The sequence below is a fragment of the Oncorhynchus clarkii genome, unplaced genomic scaffold, assembly GCF_045791955.1.
Source record: "Oncorhynchus clarkii lewisi isolate Uvic-CL-2024 unplaced genomic scaffold, UVic_Ocla_1.0 unplaced_contig_638_pilon_pilon, whole genome shotgun sequence".
Lineage (NCBI taxonomy): Eukaryota > Metazoa > Chordata > Actinopteri > Salmoniformes > Salmonidae > Oncorhynchus > Oncorhynchus clarkii.
In genome coordinates, this window is record NW_027258459.1 from 39,864 (window position 1) to 63,041 (window position 23,178).

The 23,178-nt window shown below is 44.9% G+C and overlaps 1 protein-coding gene across 4 annotated transcripts in view; it reads left to right on the plus strand.

The window, feature by feature from the left end:
• LOC139396971 (TOM1-like protein 2) overlaps nt 1–22,050 on the plus strand; it is a 42,600-nt gene extending 20,550 nt beyond the window's left edge. For 2 of the 4 annotated variants that reach the window (XM_071143913.1, XM_071143916.1), the window contains exons 4-15: nt 799–948; nt 1,670–1,804; nt 3,557–3,742; nt 4,509–4,625; nt 7,781–7,914; nt 8,244–8,286; nt 9,364–9,571; nt 10,501–10,618; nt 10,802–10,880; nt 17,516–17,575; nt 18,500–18,542; nt 19,059–22,050. In XM_071143913.1, coding sequence (XP_071000014.1) covers nt 799–948; nt 1,670–1,804; nt 3,557–3,742; nt 4,509–4,625; nt 7,781–7,914; nt 8,244–8,286; nt 9,364–9,571; nt 10,501–10,618; nt 10,802–10,880; nt 17,516–17,575; nt 18,500–18,542; nt 19,059–19,204 — 1,419 coding nt within the window. In that variant the 3' untranslated portion in view covers nt 19,205–22,050. Of the gene's footprint in view, nt 1–798; nt 949–1,669; nt 1,805–3,556; nt 3,743–4,508; nt 4,626–7,780; nt 7,915–8,243; nt 8,287–9,363; nt 9,572–10,500; nt 10,619–10,801; nt 10,881–11,986; nt 12,059–17,515; nt 17,576–18,499; nt 18,543–19,058 lie in introns of all 4 variants that reach the window. The other 2 variants (XM_071143917.1, XM_071143914.1) reach the window with 2 other exon arrangements.
• Nucleotides 22,051–23,178: the final 1,128 nt, after the last annotated feature.

Here is a 23,178-nt window from a genome sequence, read left to right on the forward strand (position 1 = left end):
CCACCTAAATCTTTTCAGATGAACAATAGAGGGTGTGTGGTGTTGAAAAGCCTGGAACATACAGGTCACATCACTGATCATGTGTCCAAGGGCATCTGGAGATGTTTTGGAATGTCTTGAGCCCACAATCTGCTACCCAGCGGTAGAACGTGACCAATCAAATCAATCGGATGTATTTTCTAAAGCCCATTATACGTCGGCAGTTGTCACAAAGCGCTGAAGACCCACCATCTGGAAAAACTGGATGAGCACACCAGCAGGGACGGAGCGAATCCGTCCAGAGCTAGGCCTAGATCTAAGTGATGCTTATTGTCTGAACTCACCCTCAACAACAACCAACACTTACCACACTTGCAAACACGCCTGCATGCTTAACTAGGACAGTGCTATTATCCGTTACACTTGTTCTTCACGCCTGAGCTTCAAAAAGCCACCAACACACGTTCATGAATTAGTTGTCTGCTGTGTCTCACTGTGACTTCTCCCTCAGGCGATTTCTCAACTGTTATGTTTTTTCTGTCTTCATATTTTATTTTGTTTATGTGGATCTTGATTTTTTATTTTAGCTGCATCAAAGCTCCTTTATTCCATGTCAGATGACAGAAGTCAGCTCTTTATCAATATCTGAGCACACTTCTCTTCTTCCAGGGAGTTTCTCGCTCTCTATCATACTTTCTTACTTCCTGATGTTTTCTCTCCTCTCCTCTTTCAAGTTAAGGGGCTTTATTGGCATGGGAAACAGGATATATGTAAACATTCTTTCTTTCTGATGTTTTACCTCTATCTTTCCATTTCTAGGTGCTGGAGACGTGTGTAAAGAACTGCGGCCACCGGTTTCATGTCCTCGTGGCTAACCGGGACTTCATTGATGGTGTCCTCGTCAAAATCATCTCCCCCAAAACCAACCCCCCCACCATCGTACAGGACAAAGTCCTGGCTCTGATCCAGGTACAGCACATGATAATAATCACATGGCACATGATAAGAAATCCCTAGGTAGTTTTACATCTGAGAGAAGTGGATAGGTATAAGCAACATGGTGAACATTTCACCAAGTCCATCAGAGAGCTGTAAGAGGCCAGGCTGCAGCAGTTAGGAAAATTCTACATCCAAAATTAGTCCAGACACCTCAAACAAACCTCTCTAAATACAGTGAGAGGAGGAGAGAGGACACCTTGTACCTGAGCAGCTCCAGGCAGGTAACCAGAGACTGAACACACACACACGCACACACACACACAGGACTGAAGTCGGCAACACAACACCTGGGCTCTCACTATTTGGCCTTCATCTATCCACTCCTCTCAGATGTCCACCAGGATGTAACGGGGTTGTTTCCAGCCCTTATTCTGTGTTTGTCTGTGTGTTGTCAGGCCTGGGCGGATGCCTTCAGGAGTAGTCCTGACCCGGACAGGCCTTTATTCTGTGTTTGTCTGTGTGTTGTCAGGCCTGGGCGGATGCCTTCAGGAGTAGTCCTGACCCGGACAGGCCTTTATTCTGTGTTTGTCTGTGTGTTGCCAGGCCTGGGCGGATGCCTTCAGGAGTAGTCCTGACCTGGACAGGCCTTTATTCTGTGTTTGTCTGTGTGTTGCCAGGCCTGGGCGGATGCCTTCAGGAGTAGTCCTGACCCGGACAGGCCTTTATTCTGTGTTTGTCTGTGTGTTGCCAGGCCTGGGCGGATGCCTTCAGGAGTAGTCCTGACCTGACGGGGGTGGTCCATATTTATGAGGAGCTGAAGAGGAAAGGCATCGAGTTCCCCATGGCTGACCTGGACACTCTGTCACCCATCCACACACCACAGAGGGTGAGACCCAACACGCATCCACACACCACAGGGGGCGAGACCCAACACCCATCCACACACCACAGAGGGTGAGACCAACACGCATCCACACACCACAGGGGGCGAGACCCAACACCCATCCACCACCACAGAGGGTGAGACCCAACACGCATCCACACACCACAAATCAAATCAAATCAATGTATTTATATAGCCCTTCGTACATCAGCTGATATCTCAAAGTGCTGTACAGAAACCCAGCTTAAAACCCCAAACAGCAAGCAATGCAGCTGTAGAAGCACGGTGGCTAGGAAAAACTCTCTAGAAAGGCCAAAACCTAGGAAGAAACCTAGAGAGGAACCAGGCTTTGTGGGGTGGCCAGTCCTCTTCTGGCTGTGCCGGGTGGAGATTATAACAGAACATGGCCAAGATTTTCAAATGTTCATAAATGACCAGCATGGTCCAATAATAATAAGGCGGAACTGGAGCAGCAGCACGGCCAGGTGGACTGGGGACAGCAAGGAGTCATCATGTCAGGTAGTCCTGAGGCATGGTCCTAGGGCTCAGGTCCTCTGAGAGAGAGAAAAAAAGAGAGAATTAGAGAGAGCACACTTAAATTCACACAGGACACCGAATAGGACAGGAGAAGTACTCCAGATATAACAAACTGACCCTAGCCCCCCGACACATAAACTACTGCAGCATGAATACTGGAGGCTGAGACGGGAGGGGTCAGGAGACACTGTGGCCCCATCCGAGGACACCCCCGGACAGGGCCAAACAGGAAGGATATAACCCCACCCACTTTGCCAAAGCACAGCCCCCACACCACAGGGGGCGAGACCCAACACGCATCCACACACCACAGGGGGCGAGACCCAACACGCATCCACACACCACAGGGGGCGAGACCCAACACGCATCCACACACCACAGGGGGCGAGACCCAACACGCATCCACACACCACGGGGGGCGAGACCAACACGCATCCACACACCACAGGGGGCGAGACCCAACACGCATCCACACACCACAGGGGGCGAGACCCAACACGCATCCACACACCACAGGGGGCGAGACCCAACACGCACACACAGGCGTACATGAACCCATGCTATAATGAGGTAGAATTATCTGAAGCAGTGACTATACTGCTGTAGTAGCAGAGCTGTACTATCTACATGTTGTGTTCTCTCTACAGAGCTCTACTAACTAACTACATGTTGTGTTCTCTCTACAGAGCTCTACTAACTAACTACATGTTATGTTCTCTCTACAGAGCTCTACTAACTAACTACATGTTGTGTTCTCTCTACAGAGCTCTACTAACTAACTACATGTTGTGTTCTCTACAGAGCTCTACTAACTAACTACATGTTGTGTTCTCTACAGAGCTCTACTAACTAACTACATGTTGTGTTCTCTCTACAGAGCTCTACTAACTACATGTTGTGTTCTCTCTACAGAGCTCTACTAACTAACTACATGTTGTGTTCTCTACAGAGCTCTACTAACTAACTACATGTTGTGTTCTCTCTACAGAGCTCTACTAACTAACTACATGTTGTGTTCTCTACAGAGCTCTACTAACTAACTACATGTTGTGTTCTCTCTACAGAGCTCTACTAACTAACTACATATTGTGTTCTCTCTACAGGGCTCTACTAACTAACTACATGTTGTGTTCTCTACAGAGCTCTACTAACTAACTACATGTTGTGTTCTCTCTACAGAGCTCTACTTACTAATTACATGTTGTGTTCTCTCTACAGGGTCTACCAGAGGTGGACCCAGCTGTACTAAAGTACAAAGCCCCCATCCAGCCCCACGCTGCAGCCACAGCCACCCTCCCCAAGCCTGCAGCCGCCCCGGCTCCGGCCCCCGCCCCCCTCACCCCCATCCTACAGATACCACACATCCCCAACGTACAGGGCCCCATCACCGCCAACCCTGAACAGGTGAGGATAAAGATGGCCTCTGACGGCTAATGTTAAACTACTGCCAGAGTCATGTTCATTAGGCTAATAACGGAAAAGAACTGACTGGACGTTGCCCAATAAAAAAACAAGTTTCTCCTGTCCTCAGGGTTGCGTCAAAGAACTTGATATGCATAATACGGGAGTGCATCTCACTAATGTTAAGGGTCATCCCCTCTCCTCTCTTCCCTTCTTCTCCTCTCTTCCCCTACTCTTCTTCAACTGCACTGGTATGACATGATATGTGAGAACCATACTGTATAGCACTTGTTTTCACCTATCAAGTTCTAATAGTTTAGTGAGGATGAAGGAAAGGATATTAAAATAATTGAGACGCATCCTGTAGGCCTTTATGCACAATCTTGGGCCCTGTTTGAAAACTGTCATACATCTTACATCCTTCCTTCCTCCCCTCCTGGGTGTTAACAAATCAAATTTTATTAGTCACATTTTTATTGATAACACCCAGGAGGGGAGGAAGAAAGGATGTATGTTGACAGTTTTCAAACAGGGCCCAAGATTTTCATGGTTAGCAGATGTTAATGCGAGTGTAGCGAAATGCTTGTGCTCCTAGTTGCAACCGTGCAGTAATATCTAACAAGTAATCTAACAATTTCACAACAACTACCTTAAACACACTGATCTATCATGCGTAGAGGGGCAAAAGCAAGGGTGCCTCCACTTAGCTTTTATCAGATCAGGGAATACTTTCTCTCTCTGACCCTTGACCCCTGTGTGTCCTCCTCAGATCGCCCGGCTGCGCAGTGAACTGGACATTGTGAGGGGAAACACCAAAGTGATGTCAGAGATGCTGACTGAGATGGTGCCTGGACAGGAGGACTCCTCGGACCTGGAACTCCTTCAGGTCAGAAAATGGACTACATCCAGCATAGAAATACAATTATAGAACATTGACTTGAATGGGGATGCCCATTCTAGTAATTATATTTCCATAACTCCGGGTCAGATACTACATCCCCATAGAAATATAATTACACACAATTTTAAAACATTTTTGAAAAATCCTGGACGACGCTGGGCCAATTGTGCACCGCCCTATGGGTCTCCCGGTCGGCTGAGACAGAGTCGTCTGGACTCGAACCCAGAATCTCTAGTGGCACAGCTAGCACTGCGATGCAGTGCCTTAGACCACTGCGCCACTTGGGAGGCCCTCAGAATTCCACAACATTGACTTGAATGGGGACGTTCAGTCTAGTAATTCTATTTCTCTGACACCCCCTCATCCTCATCCTACTAAAAATATGTCACTGGTCCTAACTGTGGAAGCTTTTCATCATTGAGAATTTGAGACAGCTGTGTATTGCACGCAACATAAAAAAGGAATTCACACACAGCGCTCCATCTGTTTAGTTTTTCAAAATACAAGTTTAAACCTTCCCTGCGGTAGTCACCCTGCTGCTCAACTGAAATGTGTTGGAACTCATTTAGCCCACTAGGGGGAGTTGTACTACCACTCTAGGGGGAGTTGTACTACCACTCTATGGGGAGTAGTACTACCACTCTATGGGGAGTAGTACCACCGCTCTTTGGGGAGTAGTACCACCGCTCTTTGGGGAGTAGTACCACCACTCTATGGGGAGTAGTACCACCACTCTATGGGGAGTAGTACCACCACTCTATGGGGAGTAGTACTACCACTCTTTGGGGAGTAATACCACCACTCTATGGGGAGTAGTACCACCACTCTATGGGGAGTAGTACTACCACTCTATGGGGAGTAGTACTACCGCTCTATGGGGAGTAGTACCACCGCTCTATGGGGAGTAGTACTACCACTCTATGGGGAGTAGTACCACCACTCTATGGGGAGTAGTACCACCACTCTATGGGGAGTAGTACTACCACTCTATGGGGAGTAGTACCACCGCTCTATGGGGAGTAGTACCACCGCTCTATGGGGAGTAGTACTACCACTCTATGGGGAGTAGTACTACCACTCTATGGGGAGTAGTACTACCACTCTAGGGGGAGTAGTACCACCGCTCTATGGGGAGTAGTACCACCGCTCTATGGGGAGTAGTACCACCGCTCTATGGGGAGTAGTACCACCGCTCTATGGGGAGTAGTACCACCGCTCTATGGGGAGTAGTACCACCGCTCTATGGGGAGTAGTACCACCGCTCTATGGGGAGTAGTACCACCGCTCTATGGGGAGTAGTACCACCGCTCTATGGGGAGTAGTACCACCACTCTATGGGGAGTAGTACCACCACTCTATGGGGAGTAGTACCACCACTCTATGGGGAGTAGTACCACCACTCTATGGGGAGTAGTACCACCACTCTATGGGGAGTAGTACCACCACTCTATGGGGAGTAGTACCACCACTCTATGGGGAGTAGTACCACCACTCTATGGGGAGTAGTACCACCACTCTATGGGGAGTAGTACCACCACTCTATGGGGAGTAGTACTACCACTCTACAGGGAGTAGTACCACCACTCTAGAGGGAGTACTACCATCATAGTACCACTGCTCTAGGGGGAGTTGTACCACCATAGTACCACCGCTCTAGGGGGAGTAGTTCCACCACTCTAGGGGGAGTAGTACCACCGCTCTAGGGGGAGTTGTACCACCATAGTATCACCGCTCTAGGGGGAGTAGTTCCACCACTCTAGGGGGAGTAGTACCACCGCTCTAGGGGGAGTTGTACCACCATAGTACCACCGCTCTAGGGGGAGTAGTTCCACCACTCTAGGGGGAGTAGTACCACCGCTCTAGGGGGAGTAGTACCACCATAGTACCACCGCTCTAGGGGGAGTAGTACCACCGCTCTAGGGGGAGTAGTACCACCGCTCTAGGGGGAGTAGTGCCACCATAGTACCACCGCTCTAGGGGGTGTAGTACCACCACTCTAGGGGGAGTTGTACCACCATAGTACCACCGCTCTAGGGGGAGTAGTTCCACCACTCTAGGGGGAGTAGTACCACCGCTCTAGGGGGAGTAGTACCACCATAGTACCACCGCTCTAGGGGGAGTAGTACCACCGCTCTAGGGGGAGTAGTGCCACCATAGTACCACCGCTCTAGGGGGAGTAGTACCACCGCTCTAGGGGGAGTAGTGCCACCATAGTACTACTGCTCTAGGGGGAGTAGTTCCACCACTCTAGGGGTGAGGAGAGGGGAACAACAAATATTCCTGTACTTGCTTAAGTGACAGTTGGTGTAGGGTGAAGTTGTCCCTAGATGCTGATCTTGTTAAAAGTAACAAGTAATTAAAAGTAACACGTTTTTAAAGAGCAGCAGTAAAATAACAATAGTGAGACTATATACAGGGGGTAACGGACAGAGTCAATGTGCGGGGCACCGGTTAGTTGAGGTAATATGTACATGTAGGTAGAGTTATTAAAGTGACTATTCATAGATAATAACAGAGAATAGCAGCGGTGTAAAAGAGGGGGAGGGGCAACGCAAATAGTCTGAAGCCATTTGATTTGCTGTTCAGGAGTCTTATGGCTTGGGGGGATAGAAGCTGTTTAGGAGCCTCTTGGACCTAGACTTGGTCCTCCGATACCACTTGCCTTGCGGTAGCAGAGGGAATAGTCTATGACTAGCGTGGCTGTAGTCTTTGACAATTTTTAGGGCCTTCCTCTGACACCTCCTGATTTTGAGGTCCTGGATGGCAGGAAGCTTGGTCCCAGTGATGCTCTGGGCCGTTCGCACTACCCTCTGTAGTGCTTTGCGGTCGGAGGCTGAGCCGTTGCCATACCAGGCAGTGACTGAGGGTGTGATAGATAGGTAGTTGAATCAGGTGACCTTTCCACTGTTTTATGAGGTGACTTTAGGTAATACAGTTAAACTGTGATTCAATAAATGAAATGTAGGTGTTGTGATTTCTCTTACTAAGTAACACAACTGAGTCTAATGATGGACATGTATGGCTACCTGCTGGCTAGAGACCCTTTTTTAGAGAATTCTAGTCATCCACCTTCTGAGAGACAGACTCACCTTTCCATCAGTGATGCCCTGTCCTCATCCTGTGTGTGTTTGTGTGTGTAGGAGCTGAACAGGACGTGCAGGGCCATGCAGCAGCGGGTGGTGGAGCTGATCTCCCGGGTCTCCAATGAGGAGGTGACAGAGGAGCTGCTGCACGTCAACGACGACCTCAACAACATCTTCCTACGATACGAGAGGTAACACACACACACACACACACACAATTAGGCTTACTTGACTTCATAGGCTTACAGCTACACAAAGTCCACTGGTGAACAAGGATATCTGCTGTGACATGATGTTGCATGTGGAGTACATTTTTTCAGCAGGCCCTACAAGAACACATCATCTTGGGCCCCGGGGGACCTGTCTGAAGCAGACACTTCTATTGAAGATTCCATGGTCTCAAAAAGTCAAAGCGTTCCTTTCATGTTGTTTTATAGATGACAGAAATGTAAATGTATGATTGATGCCAATGCCCACGTGTTCTTTACATGGAACTCTGAGGACTTGTGGTGTGTTGCAGGTATGAGCGGTACCGGTCGGGTAGAGCGGCTCAGAATAACGGGGTGAGTTATCTCACTGATCTATACATCTATGAACAACTCAACAGGAGTGGATATTAATGTTACTATCTGTCAGTTTGTTGTGATCAGCACTCTACTCACGCATGCATACTTTACGCTGACACTCCAACACACACACACACACACACACACACACACACACACACACACACACACACACACACACACACACACACACAGTCACAGACATCACACGTACACACAGGCACACTGTTGCCACACACACAATTCCACATTTCCACACTCATCACATACACTGCTGCTACTGTTTATTATCCTGTAGTCTAGTCACTTTACACCTACCGATATGTACATATCTATCTCAATTACCTCGTACCCCTGCCCATCAGATTGGTACTGGTAGCCCATGTATTATTTTGTTATATTATACTAAGAATGTGTTATTGTATTCTGTGTTGTTTGGAAGGTAAGTAAGCATTTCACTGTTAGTCTCCAACTGTTATTTACGAAGTATGTGACAAATTACATTTGATTTGATTGTGTTATTTGTTTCAGTCCATTCTCAATGTATTTTCTGAAATGCGATATGATTTAGATTTGTCAATGTTTGTGGCTAATTTGCTGCATGTGTATAGCAGTTTTATGTCTCTGTGTGTTTCTCTGTTTCTCTGTGTCGTGGTCAGCTAATGGAGGCAAGTATGACAGCACTCCATTCTATCCCAGCTCTGTCTTGAGATGAATAGAGTCAATGAGGAGAATGTTGAAACATGACAGCACTCCATTCTATCCCAGCTCAGTCTTGAGATGAATAGACTCAATGAGGAGAATGTTGAAACATGTCTTACTACTGTAATGTATGGACCTCCTTATTGGACCATGTTCACATGGAACCTTTTATATAGTGGTGGTGTTCCAGAGAACTAGAATATTCTTTCCCTCTCTCTCGTAAAGCCCTCTGATGTCTGTAGTCAAACGTAGAGGATAGTGATGTGTTGGACTAGTAGACATCTCCATTACCTCCATCCTCCTACCTCTGTTAATTTTCTCTACAGGAGCCACCGCTGTGTGTGTTGACTCTGTTCTGTTGTCTCCCTCCAGATGCTGAGTGAAGCCACAGAGGACAACCTGATAGACCTAACGCCAGGCTCGCCCGCTGTGGTCAGCCTCCGAGCCACCTCCACACCCCCGTCCAGCATCCCCCCTGTGACCGCCCCTAGGGCTGGGGCTACAGCCTCCCCTGCCCGGACCCTGATCCAAGACCCTACCTCTGGTCCCTCAACTCTGTCCACTCAGCTCGCCGGCCTGGGTAAGGATGGGGAATGGTTCAATAGGAACGCAAATGATACTCTGTGTACTATATACAAATGCACCAGATGCTAGGTACGCTATACTGTAATGATGCATAGCCCATAGCAAGCAACACACTGCCCATACACACACACACACACACACACACACACACACACACACACACACACACACACACACACACAAGGGCAATGGAGTGTAAGAAGGTTTCTAATCAGAGCTCTAATGGGAAATAAGCCCTGCTCTATAAGTCTCTGTAAATGACTCCTCTGTTAGCCTGTTAGCCTAAATGATGTTGCTGCACTCCGTGGCACTATGCTCTGGCTGAGGCGTGAGACAGAGAAAGGGGGAGAATATGCTCCTTTGCTCTACAGCGCTTGCGTCTCAAATGGCACCCTCTTGCCTATATAGTGCACTACTTTTGACGAGAACCCAGGAAGATGACAGGTGCAGGATGATGACTGTCATTGATTCTAGAGGACTGGCGCAGGATGATGACTGTCATTGATTCTAGAGGACTGGCGCGGGATGATGACTGTCATTGATTCTAGAAGACTGGCGCGGGATGATGACTGTCATTGATTCTAGAGGACTGGTGCGGGATGATGACTGTCATTGATTCTAGAGGACTGGCGCGGGATGATGACTGTCATTGATTCTAGAGGACTGGCGCGGGATGATGACTGTCATTGATTCTAGAGGACTGGTGCGGGATGATGACTGTCATTGTGGACATTTAGATCTCATCTATTTATTTTTCTCTCTTCCCCACACCCCCCTTTACACCCTCTCTCAACTCTTCCTTTCTTTCTTTTCTCTCCTCTGCCTCTCTCTCTCTCTCTCTCTCTGCGTCTCTGCCTCTCTCTGCCCTTCCTCCTCCCCTTCCCTCTCTCTCTCTGCCCTCCCTCCTCCCCTTCCCTCTCTCAGATGTGGGTGGGGTTAGTGTCAGTGGTACCCTGTCCTCTCTGTCGGGCCACAACCCTGGAGACGACTTTGACATGTTTGCTCAGACCAGGACCAGCTCTCTGGCAGATCAACGCAAAAAGTATGGCTTCCTCAAACTTAGCTCTCCCCTTGGCATCTAGAACCCTTTCCAAACTTCTAGAACCTCTTCCAAACTTCTAGAATCCTGTTCTAGAGCCACTCTCAGCCTTCCAGAACCATCTCCATGCCACATAGTGGGACGGGCTCTAACGTGTTCTCTCTGTCTGTGTGTGTGTGTTGTCAGTGTGAAGTACGAGGACCCTCGAGCCCTGGGTGGGCTTGCCTCAGCTCTGGACGTCAGACAACAGAACGCCACTGGAGGGGTGAGTGCACCAAAGCATGCTGGAGGATGTAGTTTAGATTCACATCCCACCACAATGAAGTGTAGAGTGTGGTTGACGTGCTGTTAACATGGCTGATAAGGTTAATCTCTCAGCTCATGGTCTACTCTCTCTGCATGTGATGGCCTGTAGTGTGATGTTAGTTGACCTCTGTACCACTAATGGCACCCTATTCCCTATATAGTGCCCTGGTCAAAAGGTAGTGAACTATATAGGGAATAGGTTGCCCTTTGGGACACAGGCCTCTGACTTTCCAGGAGTAATACCAGATGAATACAGTAGTAGACCATGGCTAGCCAGCTCTGTATGGTGAACTACACTGTTGGAGTAACAAGCACATACTACCGCATGGCTTGTAGTCTAGTATAACTAGGTATTCTAAAGAGCTACATGTAATACTCTCTCTAGACATTTTAAACTATAAACTCCCATTACTTGGTCATTCTGTCATTCCTCAGTAGTGTTTGGTGTTGTTTTTTCCTCTCGTCTTGGTCATTGCTCTCTGTAAGACAGTATTTTGTCACGTTATGGGTGTCAAAGGTCATAGGAAACCATGCTATTGAATTCCACTTTTTGCATGTCACCTTTTCTCCTTCAAATTGTCCAAACTCTTGTATTTATTTTTTTCATTCCACTTCTTGTACCACAGTCAGTCAGTACTAACAAGGCACTTTGTAATCAGGTTCTACACCTGTAAGGCCAGACATAAAGTATTATGAAATCTAAACTCTCTCTCTCACACACACCGATTACACAAACCGATTACACACACCCTTCACCCTCCAGTGCCAGTTGAGATTGCCGCAGATGGAATGTATCTGCCAGTCTGGGGCTTAGTGATCAGCTGAGGGTTCAAAGTTCAAACTATCCTTATTTTCTTCCTCCTTTCCCAATGCGTTCACCTTTTAATTGGAATGATTCTGGTATTTTCCTCTCGTTTGTTCCCCCCCATCCTTTCCTCTCCCTATATTTTCTTCAGTCTAGGTTGTTGCATTGCATTTGATTTCTCTGTTTCCTCTCTGTGCTCTGTTGCTCTGGTCTGGGGCTTCCTCTATCTTGTGTAAGGTGTTGTTCTGTTGTTGATTCAGCTGAGGGTCATAGGGGATGATAACCCAGAGTTGGAGCTGCCCATAGACAGCTGGCTTATTACCCAAGGAATGGTGAGGACTCCATCCTCAGTGTCCTCCCCCTATGTCCAATCACCCCATCATCCATATCCCCCTACACCTCTGGCCCCCTCATCACCCTCCCCCATCCCTCCATCCCCCTGACAATCCATATCCCAGCACTGCTAAACCAGCTAGCGCCAACAGTAGAATGGAGACACGTTAGAAAAAGCCAGACAACTCCTCCAATTGTACAATACCCACACAATGATGAATAAATAAGCTGTTAGAATCTTAATTTGTCCTTGTGTGCTCTGAAAGGAATCTAAACTCCTAGGACCTCTGAGCTGGTGAATCTGAGTTATGCATATTCTCAATACAAACACACACCTACCTACTGTTACAAATGTGGACTCCCTTCACTCTGTCCCTCCTACTGTTGGTCCTGGTCCTCTCATCCTCCCTTCATGGATGACGTGAAAGGTCTGCTTGGTCCCCAGGGCCAGGTGTGGGTTTTCATCAGTCACAAACAGTTAATGTCTAACAGTCACACACTAAACCCAGGAGAGGTACAGATACTTTACTGCTGCACAACAGGTGTTATGTTGCCATGGCTGTTGACATTATAGAAATATAATCACTGGAACGGGAATCCCCATTCAAGTCAGTCGGTCTAGAATGGATAGACCGGCGGCCATTTTAAAAGGGATTCTATTTCTATGGTTGACATCAGATTTGTTGTCAACAGTATCATTATTGCTGATTCGACCAGGTTCAAACGTCTGTGTAGCGATAAGTATCACCATCTCTGTCAGATACATTGTCAAGCTAACGGTCTATAGATACATTTTTATTGAACTACACTGAACAAAGATATAAACACAACATGCAACAATTGCAAAGATGTTACTGAGTTACAGTTCATATGAGGAAATTAGCCCATTTAAATAAATTCATTAGGCCCTAATCCATGGATTTCACATGACTGGGAATACAGATATGCATCTGTTGGTCACAGATACCTTTTTAAAAAAAATGGGCCTCAGGATCTCTTCACAGTATTTCTGTGCATTCAAATGACCATCGATAAAATGCAATTGTGTTCGTTGTCTGTAGCTTATGCCTGCCCATACAATAACTCCACCGCCACCATGGGGCACTCTGTTCACAACGTTGACATCAGCAAACCACTCGTCCACACAACGCCATACACGTGGTCTGTGATTGTGAGGCCGGTTGGACTTACTGCCAAATTCTCTAGTAAGACATTAAGGTGGCTTATGGTAAAGAAATTAACATAAAATTCTCTGGCAAAAGTTCTGGTGGACATTCCTGCAGTCAGCATGCCACTTGCACGATCCCTCAACTTGAGACATCTGTGGCATTGTGTTGTATGACAAAACTGCACATTTTAGAGTGGCCTTTTATTGTTCCCAGCACAAGGTGCACCTGTGTAATGATCATGCCGTGTAATCCGCTTGGGACCAACATATGGGACAAACAATTTACATGTTGTGTTTATATTTTTGTTCAGTGGAGATAATATACTATACATATTTAAAGACAACTAGCATAGAAGTCCTGTTTTAACACTGGAACACTAGTGCATTAACCCATTTAACAAATTAAACCTATTAGCTACAATACTGTTGATGATCTGACACATTGGTTGCTGTTGTGATTGGTATAAAACTGTTCAATATTGTACCATACTTTATTTATTTTAATGATGGTCCTTCTATGTCAACCCTGTTGACCATGGTGTGTCGACAGCTGCTCGTCGAACATCTCATTCTGAAATCATGGGCATTATTATGGACTTGGTCCCCCCTTTGCTGCTATAACAGCCTTGACTCTTCTGGGAAGGCTTTCCACTAGATGTTGGAACATTGCTGCAGGGATTTGTTTCCATTCAGCCACGAGCATTAGTGAGATCAGGCACTGATGTCATGCGATTAGGCATGGCTCTGTCGGCAATTCAATTCATCCCAAATGTGTTCAATGGGGTTTAGGTCAAGGCTCTGTGCAGGCCAGTCAAGTTCTTCCACACCGATCTCGACAAACCATTTCTGTATGGACCTTGCTTTGTGCACGGGGGCATTTTCATGCAAAAACAGTAAAGGGCCTTCCCCAAACTGTTGCCATAAAGTTGGAAGCACAGAATCGTCTAGAATGTCATTGTATGCTGTGGTGTTAAGATGCCCCTTTACTGGAACTAAGGGGCCTAGCCCGAACCATGAAAAGCAGCCCCAGACCAATTTTCATCCTCCACCAAACTTTACAGTTGGCACTATGCTTTCAGGCAGGTAGCGTTCTCCTGGCATCCACCAAACCCAGATGGTGAAGCGTGATTCACCACTCCAGAGAATGCATTTCCAGAGTCCAATGAGGCGAACTTTACACCACTCCAGCCGATGTTTTACATTGTGCATGGTGATCTTAGGCTTGTGTGCGGCTGCTAGGCCATGGAAATCCATTTCATTAACCTGCCGACAAACAGTTATTGTGCTGACGTTGCTTCCAGAGGCAGTTTGGAACTCGGTAGTGAGTGTTGCAACCGAGGACAGATGATTTTTACGCACTTCAGCACTCGGCGGTCCTGTTCTGTGAGCTTATGTGGCCTACCACTTTACGGCTGAGCTGTTTTTGCTCCTAGACGTTTCCACTTCACAATATCGACACTTACAGTTGGCCCGGCGTAGCTTAATCAGGGAAGACATTTTACAAACTGACTTGTTGGAAAGGTGGCATCCTATGGCGGTGCCACGTTGAAAGTCACTGAGCTCTTCAGTAAGTCCATTCTACTGCCAATGTTTGTCTGGAGATTGCATGGCTGTGAGCTTGATTTTATACACCTGTCAGCAATGGGTATGGCTGAAATAGCAGAATCCACTAATTTGAAGGGATGTACACATACTTTTGTATGTCAACTTTGTTGACCATTCTATGTCAACCCTGTTGGCTTTGCAAAGTTGACTTTGCATAATATTCAACAACCGGAATCTGTGAATAAGGCTTAAAAACAATACATTGTGAAGTTGCTGGAAAGGAGTTTAGCTAGCTAGACAGCCAAATCCATATGATCTGACTTTCATATCATTATGCAGATCACGTGACTCTGTGGGGAATTCCCTTACAGTAACTCACCCTCTGTTTTACCTTTTGAGTGAGTTTTCTATCTACCGCTAGTGACCTAGTGTATGGAGCATCCTACACAACAGTACCTGTTGATGTTTTCCTTGATTCTTTGTTTCAACATCTCTCGTCAAAGTCCCAAAAGAGCTAATAGAATCTTTAAGAGCACGATACGTTTATGTCCTTCTTATATCGGTACACAACAGTGGAATTTGATCTGTTAGATAATCTAGATTCTAAAGACTAGATTGTCGACATGACATCAGTGAATGCAGATGCCTGGCAGCTTGAACACGATCTCTTCTCCATCATAGTGTTCTGCTCTCAACACCACTAGTTTGTGTACTTCTGTGTAACTTCTCAGTATCTCCGTCTCTTGGATCTTTGTGATCGGCAACTAGAAGGAGATTGAAAGAGATCGGCTAGGATTCAGTTACATCGTGATACGGATGTTTTAATTAATGGTTCAGGTTAGGATCTGGGGAAGGTAAACTGATCCTAGATCTGTGCATATGGGTATACTTTCACCCAGAACCATTAAACCAGGAGTGTAAGCTGATCCTAGACCTGTGCATATATGCAAATGTTAGGGCAGCCTTCATGACCATTGACCCCTCTCCTATCAGTCCCGATTGCTGGTACTGTACCCTGAGTCACTCCGACCTCCACATGACACACAAACCATGGCATCCACCCTCTCACCTTCTCCTTTCCATTCTCACTATCACTGCATGATGTCATGCAGCCAGCGTTGCTCATGCTCTGTGTGTGCTTGTGTGTCATTATGACATTAGTCCTCATTCCCAGTCTTTGGTGGTCCCTGTGATTTGCTGGTTGTCCTTCCAATAAATGATTGACTCATGTGAATTGGCTGATCTGCTAATTGACTAATGACCTGGACTAATTAACAGTGTTACATAACTGTAGCTATCAAATCAGCTGGTAGTTTCATGACTACTCATTAGAACTAACAAGGACAAAATAAATACCTTGGAAGTGGTCTGGGACAAGAGTTTTCCCAGAATCCTGACCATGTGATTTGACCCAGGTAAATCTCTGGGCCCTGGTTATTGCCTATGAACTGGTAATAGCCTATGAACTGGTTATTGCCTATGAACTGGTTATTGCCTATGAACTGGTTATTGCCTATGAACTGGTTACTGCCTATGAACTGGTTACTGCCTATGAACTGGTAATAGCCCATGAACTGGTTACTGCCCATGAACTGGTTACTGCCCATGAACTGGTTACTGCCTATGAACTGGTTACTGCCTATGAACTGGTTACTGCCTATGTACTGGTTACTGCCTATGAACTGGTAATAGCCTATGAACTGGTTACTGCCTATGAACTGGTAATAGCCTATGAACTGGTTACTGCCTATGAACTGGTTACTGCCTATGAACTGGTTACTGCCTATGAACTGGTAATAGCCTATGAACTGGTAATAGCCTATGAACTGGTAATAGCCCATGAACTGGTAATAGCCCATGAACTGGTAATAGCCTATGAACTGGTTACTGCCTATGAACTGGTTACTGCCTATGAACTGGTTACTGCCTATGAACTGGTTACTGCCTATGAACTGGTTACTGCCTATGAACTGGTTACTGCCTATGAACTGGTTACTGCCTATGAACTGGTAATAGCCTATGAACTGGTAATAGCCTATGAACTGGTAATAGCCTATGAACTGGCAATAGTCTATGAACTGGCAATAGTCTATGAACTGGCAATAGTCTATGAACTGGCAATAGTCTATGAACTGGCAATAGTCTATGAACTGGCAATAGCCTATGAACTGGCAATAGCCTATGAACTGGTAATAGCCTATGAACTGGTAATAGCCTATGAACTGGTAATAGCCTACTGGCAATAGCCTATGAACTGGTAATAGCCTATGAACTGGTACTAGCTTATGAACTGGTAATAGCCTACTGGCAATAGCCTATGAACTGGTAATAGCCTACTGGCAATAGCCTATGAACTGGTAATAGCCTATGAACTGGTACTAGCCTATGCCCAGGCTATTATCATATTATTAATTTTTTCCTGGTCAGGTCATGTAGTCAGCTAGAAATCCTGTCCCTATGCATAATAAATCAATGAGTTGAACATGAAAGAGGAACCTGCACACACAGAGACTGTCTGAGGACTACGGCCATGTGTCTGGTGTTCTCTTCCTCTGATCTTGGTTTTGGTTTGATGGCTTTGTTTTTGTTATTTGTCATTTTCCTCTCAGAGCCTCCGGTGAATCTTTTCTTGTTGTTTTTCTTTTGTTTTTGTCATTTCTTTGTTCTGTTGTGTTGTCGGGTGGGTTTATTATTGTGTGGCTTTGTGCCGTCCGCTGGGTTTGTCCATGGCTTTGCTCCATAGATCCCCGTATCGCAGTCCTCTGTCATGGATGACATAGAGGAGTGGCTCTGTGCTGATGTGGTGAGCTTCTTTACCTTGATTTCTCTCGCTCTCTTCTCTCTCTCCTCTTCTCTCTCGTTTCTTTTTCTTTAGTCACATTTCTATCCATCTCACGTAACCAGGTAGATCACATGTAGTGTTCTAAACTTTAGTTGACCATCTTCCTTCCATTCATTATCTGACTAATGGTTTTCCACCAATGATGAGAGTGATATAACTGTGACCTATGAGATGTACTATCTCTCACATGCTACCATAATGCTAATCTAGAGAATCTATTGGAGTGAAGAATAAAACCTGCCTGTCTAAAGATGACATTGGTATTGTATCATATCACACCAGTTGATGCTACAGTGGTTCTCCCTGATGATTGTGAAAGGTACTCACAGGTCCTTAAAGGGATATAGCAGAGTAAACAAGTTCTGAAAAGTTGGATGGACGAGTGGATGGGTCTATTGAAGTATGGTGGAAGCATGGGTCCGTCACAGTGGTGGAAAGTACATGTTCTTGAAGTACCTCAATGTCAGTACAAAAGCACTGCGTGAGAGTGACCTCCCTGAGTTGTGAATGGTGTCCTGTAGAGGTCAGGGAGGTAAGTAGCTTAGTCAACTTGTACGTAGGGTTGTAACATGTCCGTAACTTTCCCAAAATCCCCTGGTTTTCAAGAAATCCTTGTTGGAAGATTCCTGGAATCAAGAGGGAATAAGCAGGAAATCTGTGAATTCTACTCCGAGATTTTAAGGAGAACAAGGGGATTTTGGGAAAGAATTTTGCAACCCATTCTTATTCAATACCGAAGGGAAGACTAATGTTTCGACTTTGACGCCTAACAATGTCCATTTACTGTAAGGCATCTTGGTGAGTCAATGGTTGTGTGCTCCTCCTGGCAGAATTGCCCACAAATGTTATGGATTCACTGATTTCCATTTCTTCTCCTCTGAATAGAAAGGCGATGGTTTAGATGGTGAGGAAGGGGTGACGAGTGAAGGTATGGATGGATTCAGGGCACTAACACTTGATACTGTGCATGTCTCATGTAGAAGCTCTCATTAAATGTGGCATAGATTCAGTTTCCTAATTTGTGTCAAAATTCTCTGATCAGCTCTTTAGTACTTGATATATTAGGCTGCGTTTACACAGGCAGCCTAATTCTGATCTTTTGCCACTTAATTGGTCTTTTGACCAATCCAATCAGATCAGAATTGGCTGTCTGTTTAAACACAGCCTTTGTGCTGTTATTCTCAATCCTGCTCCTGGAGAGCCACAGTACTGCAGGCTTTTGTCTCAGCTTAGTACCATCACACCTGATTCAACCAATCTACTGATCTTCAACACATTGATTGGCTGAATCCGGTGTTTCACTGCTGATGTGGGGCAAAAACATGCAGTACTGTGCCTCTCCAGAAGGTGCAGCAATGAGGATCACTACCCAAAAAGTCAACAACTGACTAACCATTTTTATATGTCCTGCTGTTAACAGGGGTTTTCTCTCCTCTTCCTCTAGAGTTTGATAAGTTTCTGGAGGATCGAGCGAAGGTGGTCGATTCCTTACCATCGCTCCCTGGTGATGAGCCTGGTCCCCCTCTCAGCGCCCCCAGCGGCACCCGCAAGAAGGCTGAACGGACGGAGGATGCCCTCTTTGCCTTGTAGACTCTCCCCCAGGAAACCTCTCTCTCTGAGGCATCTGCAGTACCTAGGTATCCCCTATCCGCCACTCCTGCCAAGCAGCAGTGTAGCTACTGAACTGAACACCAATCCTCCTCCTGCAGAGGACCATGCTTGCTGTCCGCCTGCCCAGCCGCGTTGCATCATGTATTACTATTGAGGGTTTGATCCGTCTGTCAGTGTGGGATGTGTCTGTCGTCTTGTATCTCATCTGCAGCTAGCTACCCTAAGGAGGATATAACCTAACATTGTGAGGATGAGGATAAAATGACACAACCTCGTCTTTATGTTCCTCTGAAGGTGTGAAGGTTAACAGAAAAAATCCTTCTGAAAAAGCAGACCGAGGCATATAGTCTATACAAACAGAGGAGTACTGTGTTATTTTAATAAATGTAGCTTATGAATAATGTATGCATTTATTCTTTTAACGGTTTGTACTGTACTATGTACTAGCGCTGCACTCTGTAGTTGTCTCTTTTGTATTATTTACTCACGTTCCTTTTTAGGTTTCCTTAACCCTTTCATTACCCATTCTACAGTTGTGAAATGTTGGTACAGGGAAAGGCAATGCATGAGGAAAGACTACTGTTTGACAGACTCCATGCTAGTGTTACTCAATTATGGCACAATAGTTCTGCAGGGCCAAATAGCAAACATGACTTACCTGTATGTGTCTGTCTCCACATTTCAAAAGGGAGAAGGGGAAAATATATACAGCTGCAAGCAGCCATGTCAAGGTTCAAGCCCCATGGCACCACAGCAAATATCTGTCACACAGCTTTTATATTTGCTTTCCTCTTTGAAAAGCTGTTGTCAACTTCCCTCCATGTTATCTGTGTGGTGTGTACATACTGTAGGGAAGGAAAGGGTCCAAAATAGTCTTTTCAATCAGAACCGAAGTAACACCCACCAAATATTTCTGATGGATATTATACAGGGGGTACCGGTACCATACATTGACCCGTTACCGTTACCCCCTGTATATAGCCCCGTTATTGTTACTTTATTGTTGCTCTTTTATTTTTTTGCTTTAGTTCATTTAGTAAATATTTTTCTTAACTCTTATTTTTCATAAAACTGCATTGTTGGTTAAGGGCTTGTAAATAAGCGTTTCACAGTAAGGTCTACACCTGTTGTATTCGGCGCATGTGACAAATGGAATGTGATTAATACTACCACGACAACAGCCGTATGAGTTGCAGAAGTGACGTTCCGCTTTGGTACTATCTGTACACTATGTAAGTGTAGCGATTTTGAGTTCTTCCAAAGACTTTTTAATGACAAACTAATTTAGTAATTGTTTATCAGAGGAGGTTGGTGGCACCTTAATTGGGAAGGGCGGGAACGTGGTAATGGCTGGAGCGGAATAAGTGGAAAGGTATCAACAACATCAAACACATTGTTTCCATGTGTTTAATGCCATTCAGTTTGCTTCTTTCCAGCCCCTTTCCAGCCCCTCAGCAGCCTCCACTGGTGTCTTCTGATATTGGGCTATTCTTCAATGTTTTCCTTCCCCTTCTACCATGAGACCAATTTCATGAACTTTATGCACTTTTGGATCCTTGAACGTTTCGGTATATTTATCCTTGTGTTAATAAGATGGGAACTGTTTTTATAGGACACAAGACATTTTCTTAGACTAATTGCATATGATTTTAAATCTTTATGAAATGTCAGCCCTTTTCTGCTCTACAAAGCACACTTTACAGACAGCCGTAAATAGAAAACCGGACACTTTTTCCTGATATGGAAATTAAAGGAATAGTGCAGGTGAAATATGGCACTGAAAATCGAATCAAATTGTACATTTATGATGGCGTATTGGTAGCATACTTCACAGAAAAGTTATTGCAAACGCTTATACATGTAGTTATTGTAATATTTTTTTTACGTATGTTTACATAAATATATGTATATACATCAGAAATATGTGAGTATTACCTGCAGTACATGTTTAAAAGTCCAACTGAATTATTAGCTTTTTTGTAGGTCACCTAGTCGAAAGGCTAACTCATTAATGTATTGTTTGGTCTCCTGGTTGTATATGTACAGTAATGTCATGCAGGAAAATGAATTCCTCCCAGATCCTTTCTACTTTGGGGAAGCTCCCCTGCTCTCCTCTCTTTACACATACATGTGTGGAACAGAAATAGGTTCGGATGTGCTTCGGAAGGATGACCAAAAACGTTATTTTTACCGTGTTTTATGTGTTTTTACTGTGGTCTAAATTGTCTGGTAAAGCTTCCTGTCTTTTATTTTTGAGGATTACAGTGGGTGGTAGCTGTGGGCTGTGACTCTGCTAGTGGGAATGCCCCTTTTAACCTGTTAACATTCTATTTTACTTTGCTTACCTACAGTAGGTAATGGAGTTAGATGAGGGCATAACATTCTCTTCCTGTTGTCAGGAAAACATGGGCTACAGCCCTTTGAGGCAAAAGAGGTTCGTTCTTCATTTCAACTCTTTTGCCAGTACTTTTCAAAGTTAATGCTTATAAAGCTTCTACAATTAACACCAAATGAATAACTACAAAACGCCATGACAGTTCCTATTGAAGTGAAACGTGTGTTTACTTACAAGTATCCTTATATACTTATCAAAGTTATGTGTATTATACTGTAAATGAGATACTCAAATAAGTAAAAAAGACCTTACTGTATTTTATTTAAAAACATCTGCTTCCAGATCAAACATTATTTGTAACAATCATTTATAAATGTTAGAGGGTGATATTACAAACAAGTACATTATTTGTATGATTTGTCTTGGGCATTAATGTTTGAATGTGTTTTAGAATACTGTAACAGAATAAACTGTTATTAATGCGCTTTAACTCTGTTTCATTCTTGTCCTAGTTGGTCTTCTGTTGCTTTAATTCCACCTCTTATGAAATAGTAGCATACATTTTACAATCAACAGTTGCTGTTCCTCTTATGTCTTAAGGCTGGACAAAGCATAGAGATGTTTGAACTAAGATTCTTTGTTACTGAACAAATATAACATGTCACTTTAAACAGTTGATTTCTATGTGTGTCACTTTTAATTTTTTATAACCAGAAAGCGTTATGTATATGCTTACTCTTTTACGCTGTCCTCCGATCAGATGGTTGTGTGAACCTGTTAGTTTGCTATGGATCATGTGAACCTGTTGGGTATGAACATGTCGATGCTATGGAACATGTCGACCTGTTGGGTTGCTATGGAACATGTCGACCTGTTGGGTTGCTATGGATCATGTGAACCTGTTGGTTTGCTATGGATCATGTGAACCTGTTGGGTTGCTATGGAACATGTGGATCTGTTGGGTTGCTATGGAACATGTGGACCTGTTGGGTTGCTATGGAACATGTGGACCTGTTGGGTTGCAACAGGAATGAGCTATTGGACATTGTAACCCAATGTATCTCTTCACTACCCTCAAAACTGGTTGAAATATGTAATTTCAACAGCAAAACTAGTTAAATGTTTTTTCAACCAGTTTTGCTCACTGAGTATGGACATGGGGGAGCTGGAAATTGTGTCCTCCTGTTCTGTTGAGGAACAGCTGTTTTTCCTGACTAGGAAATGTTCCGGTCTAGACTAAATGGTCAGGAGAACTCTTGTCCCTCCTGTATGATGATGTGGGTGTTCTATGGCTGTGCTGTTCTGCAATTCATTACTTTGGTTTCAGCTTTCTATTGTGTGACCTGATTATGCACGTATTAACCAATAAAACACTAGCAACGTGTGACCTCTACCAACACTTTGTTTATGGTTATTTTCTTGTGTGTATTACATTTGTCCTTGCGATGGTGTTAGTATATGAAATATGATAGTGAACACACATGGTAAATTCAGGCAGAGACAAGCTCATAGTTCAACCTGGCGTAGTGGCCCACTGAGTGATGCAACAGACTCACTTCTTGCACCATGTTATTCATAGCACTGCATGTTTCCCCTGCCCTGAACCTTTCCCCTTATA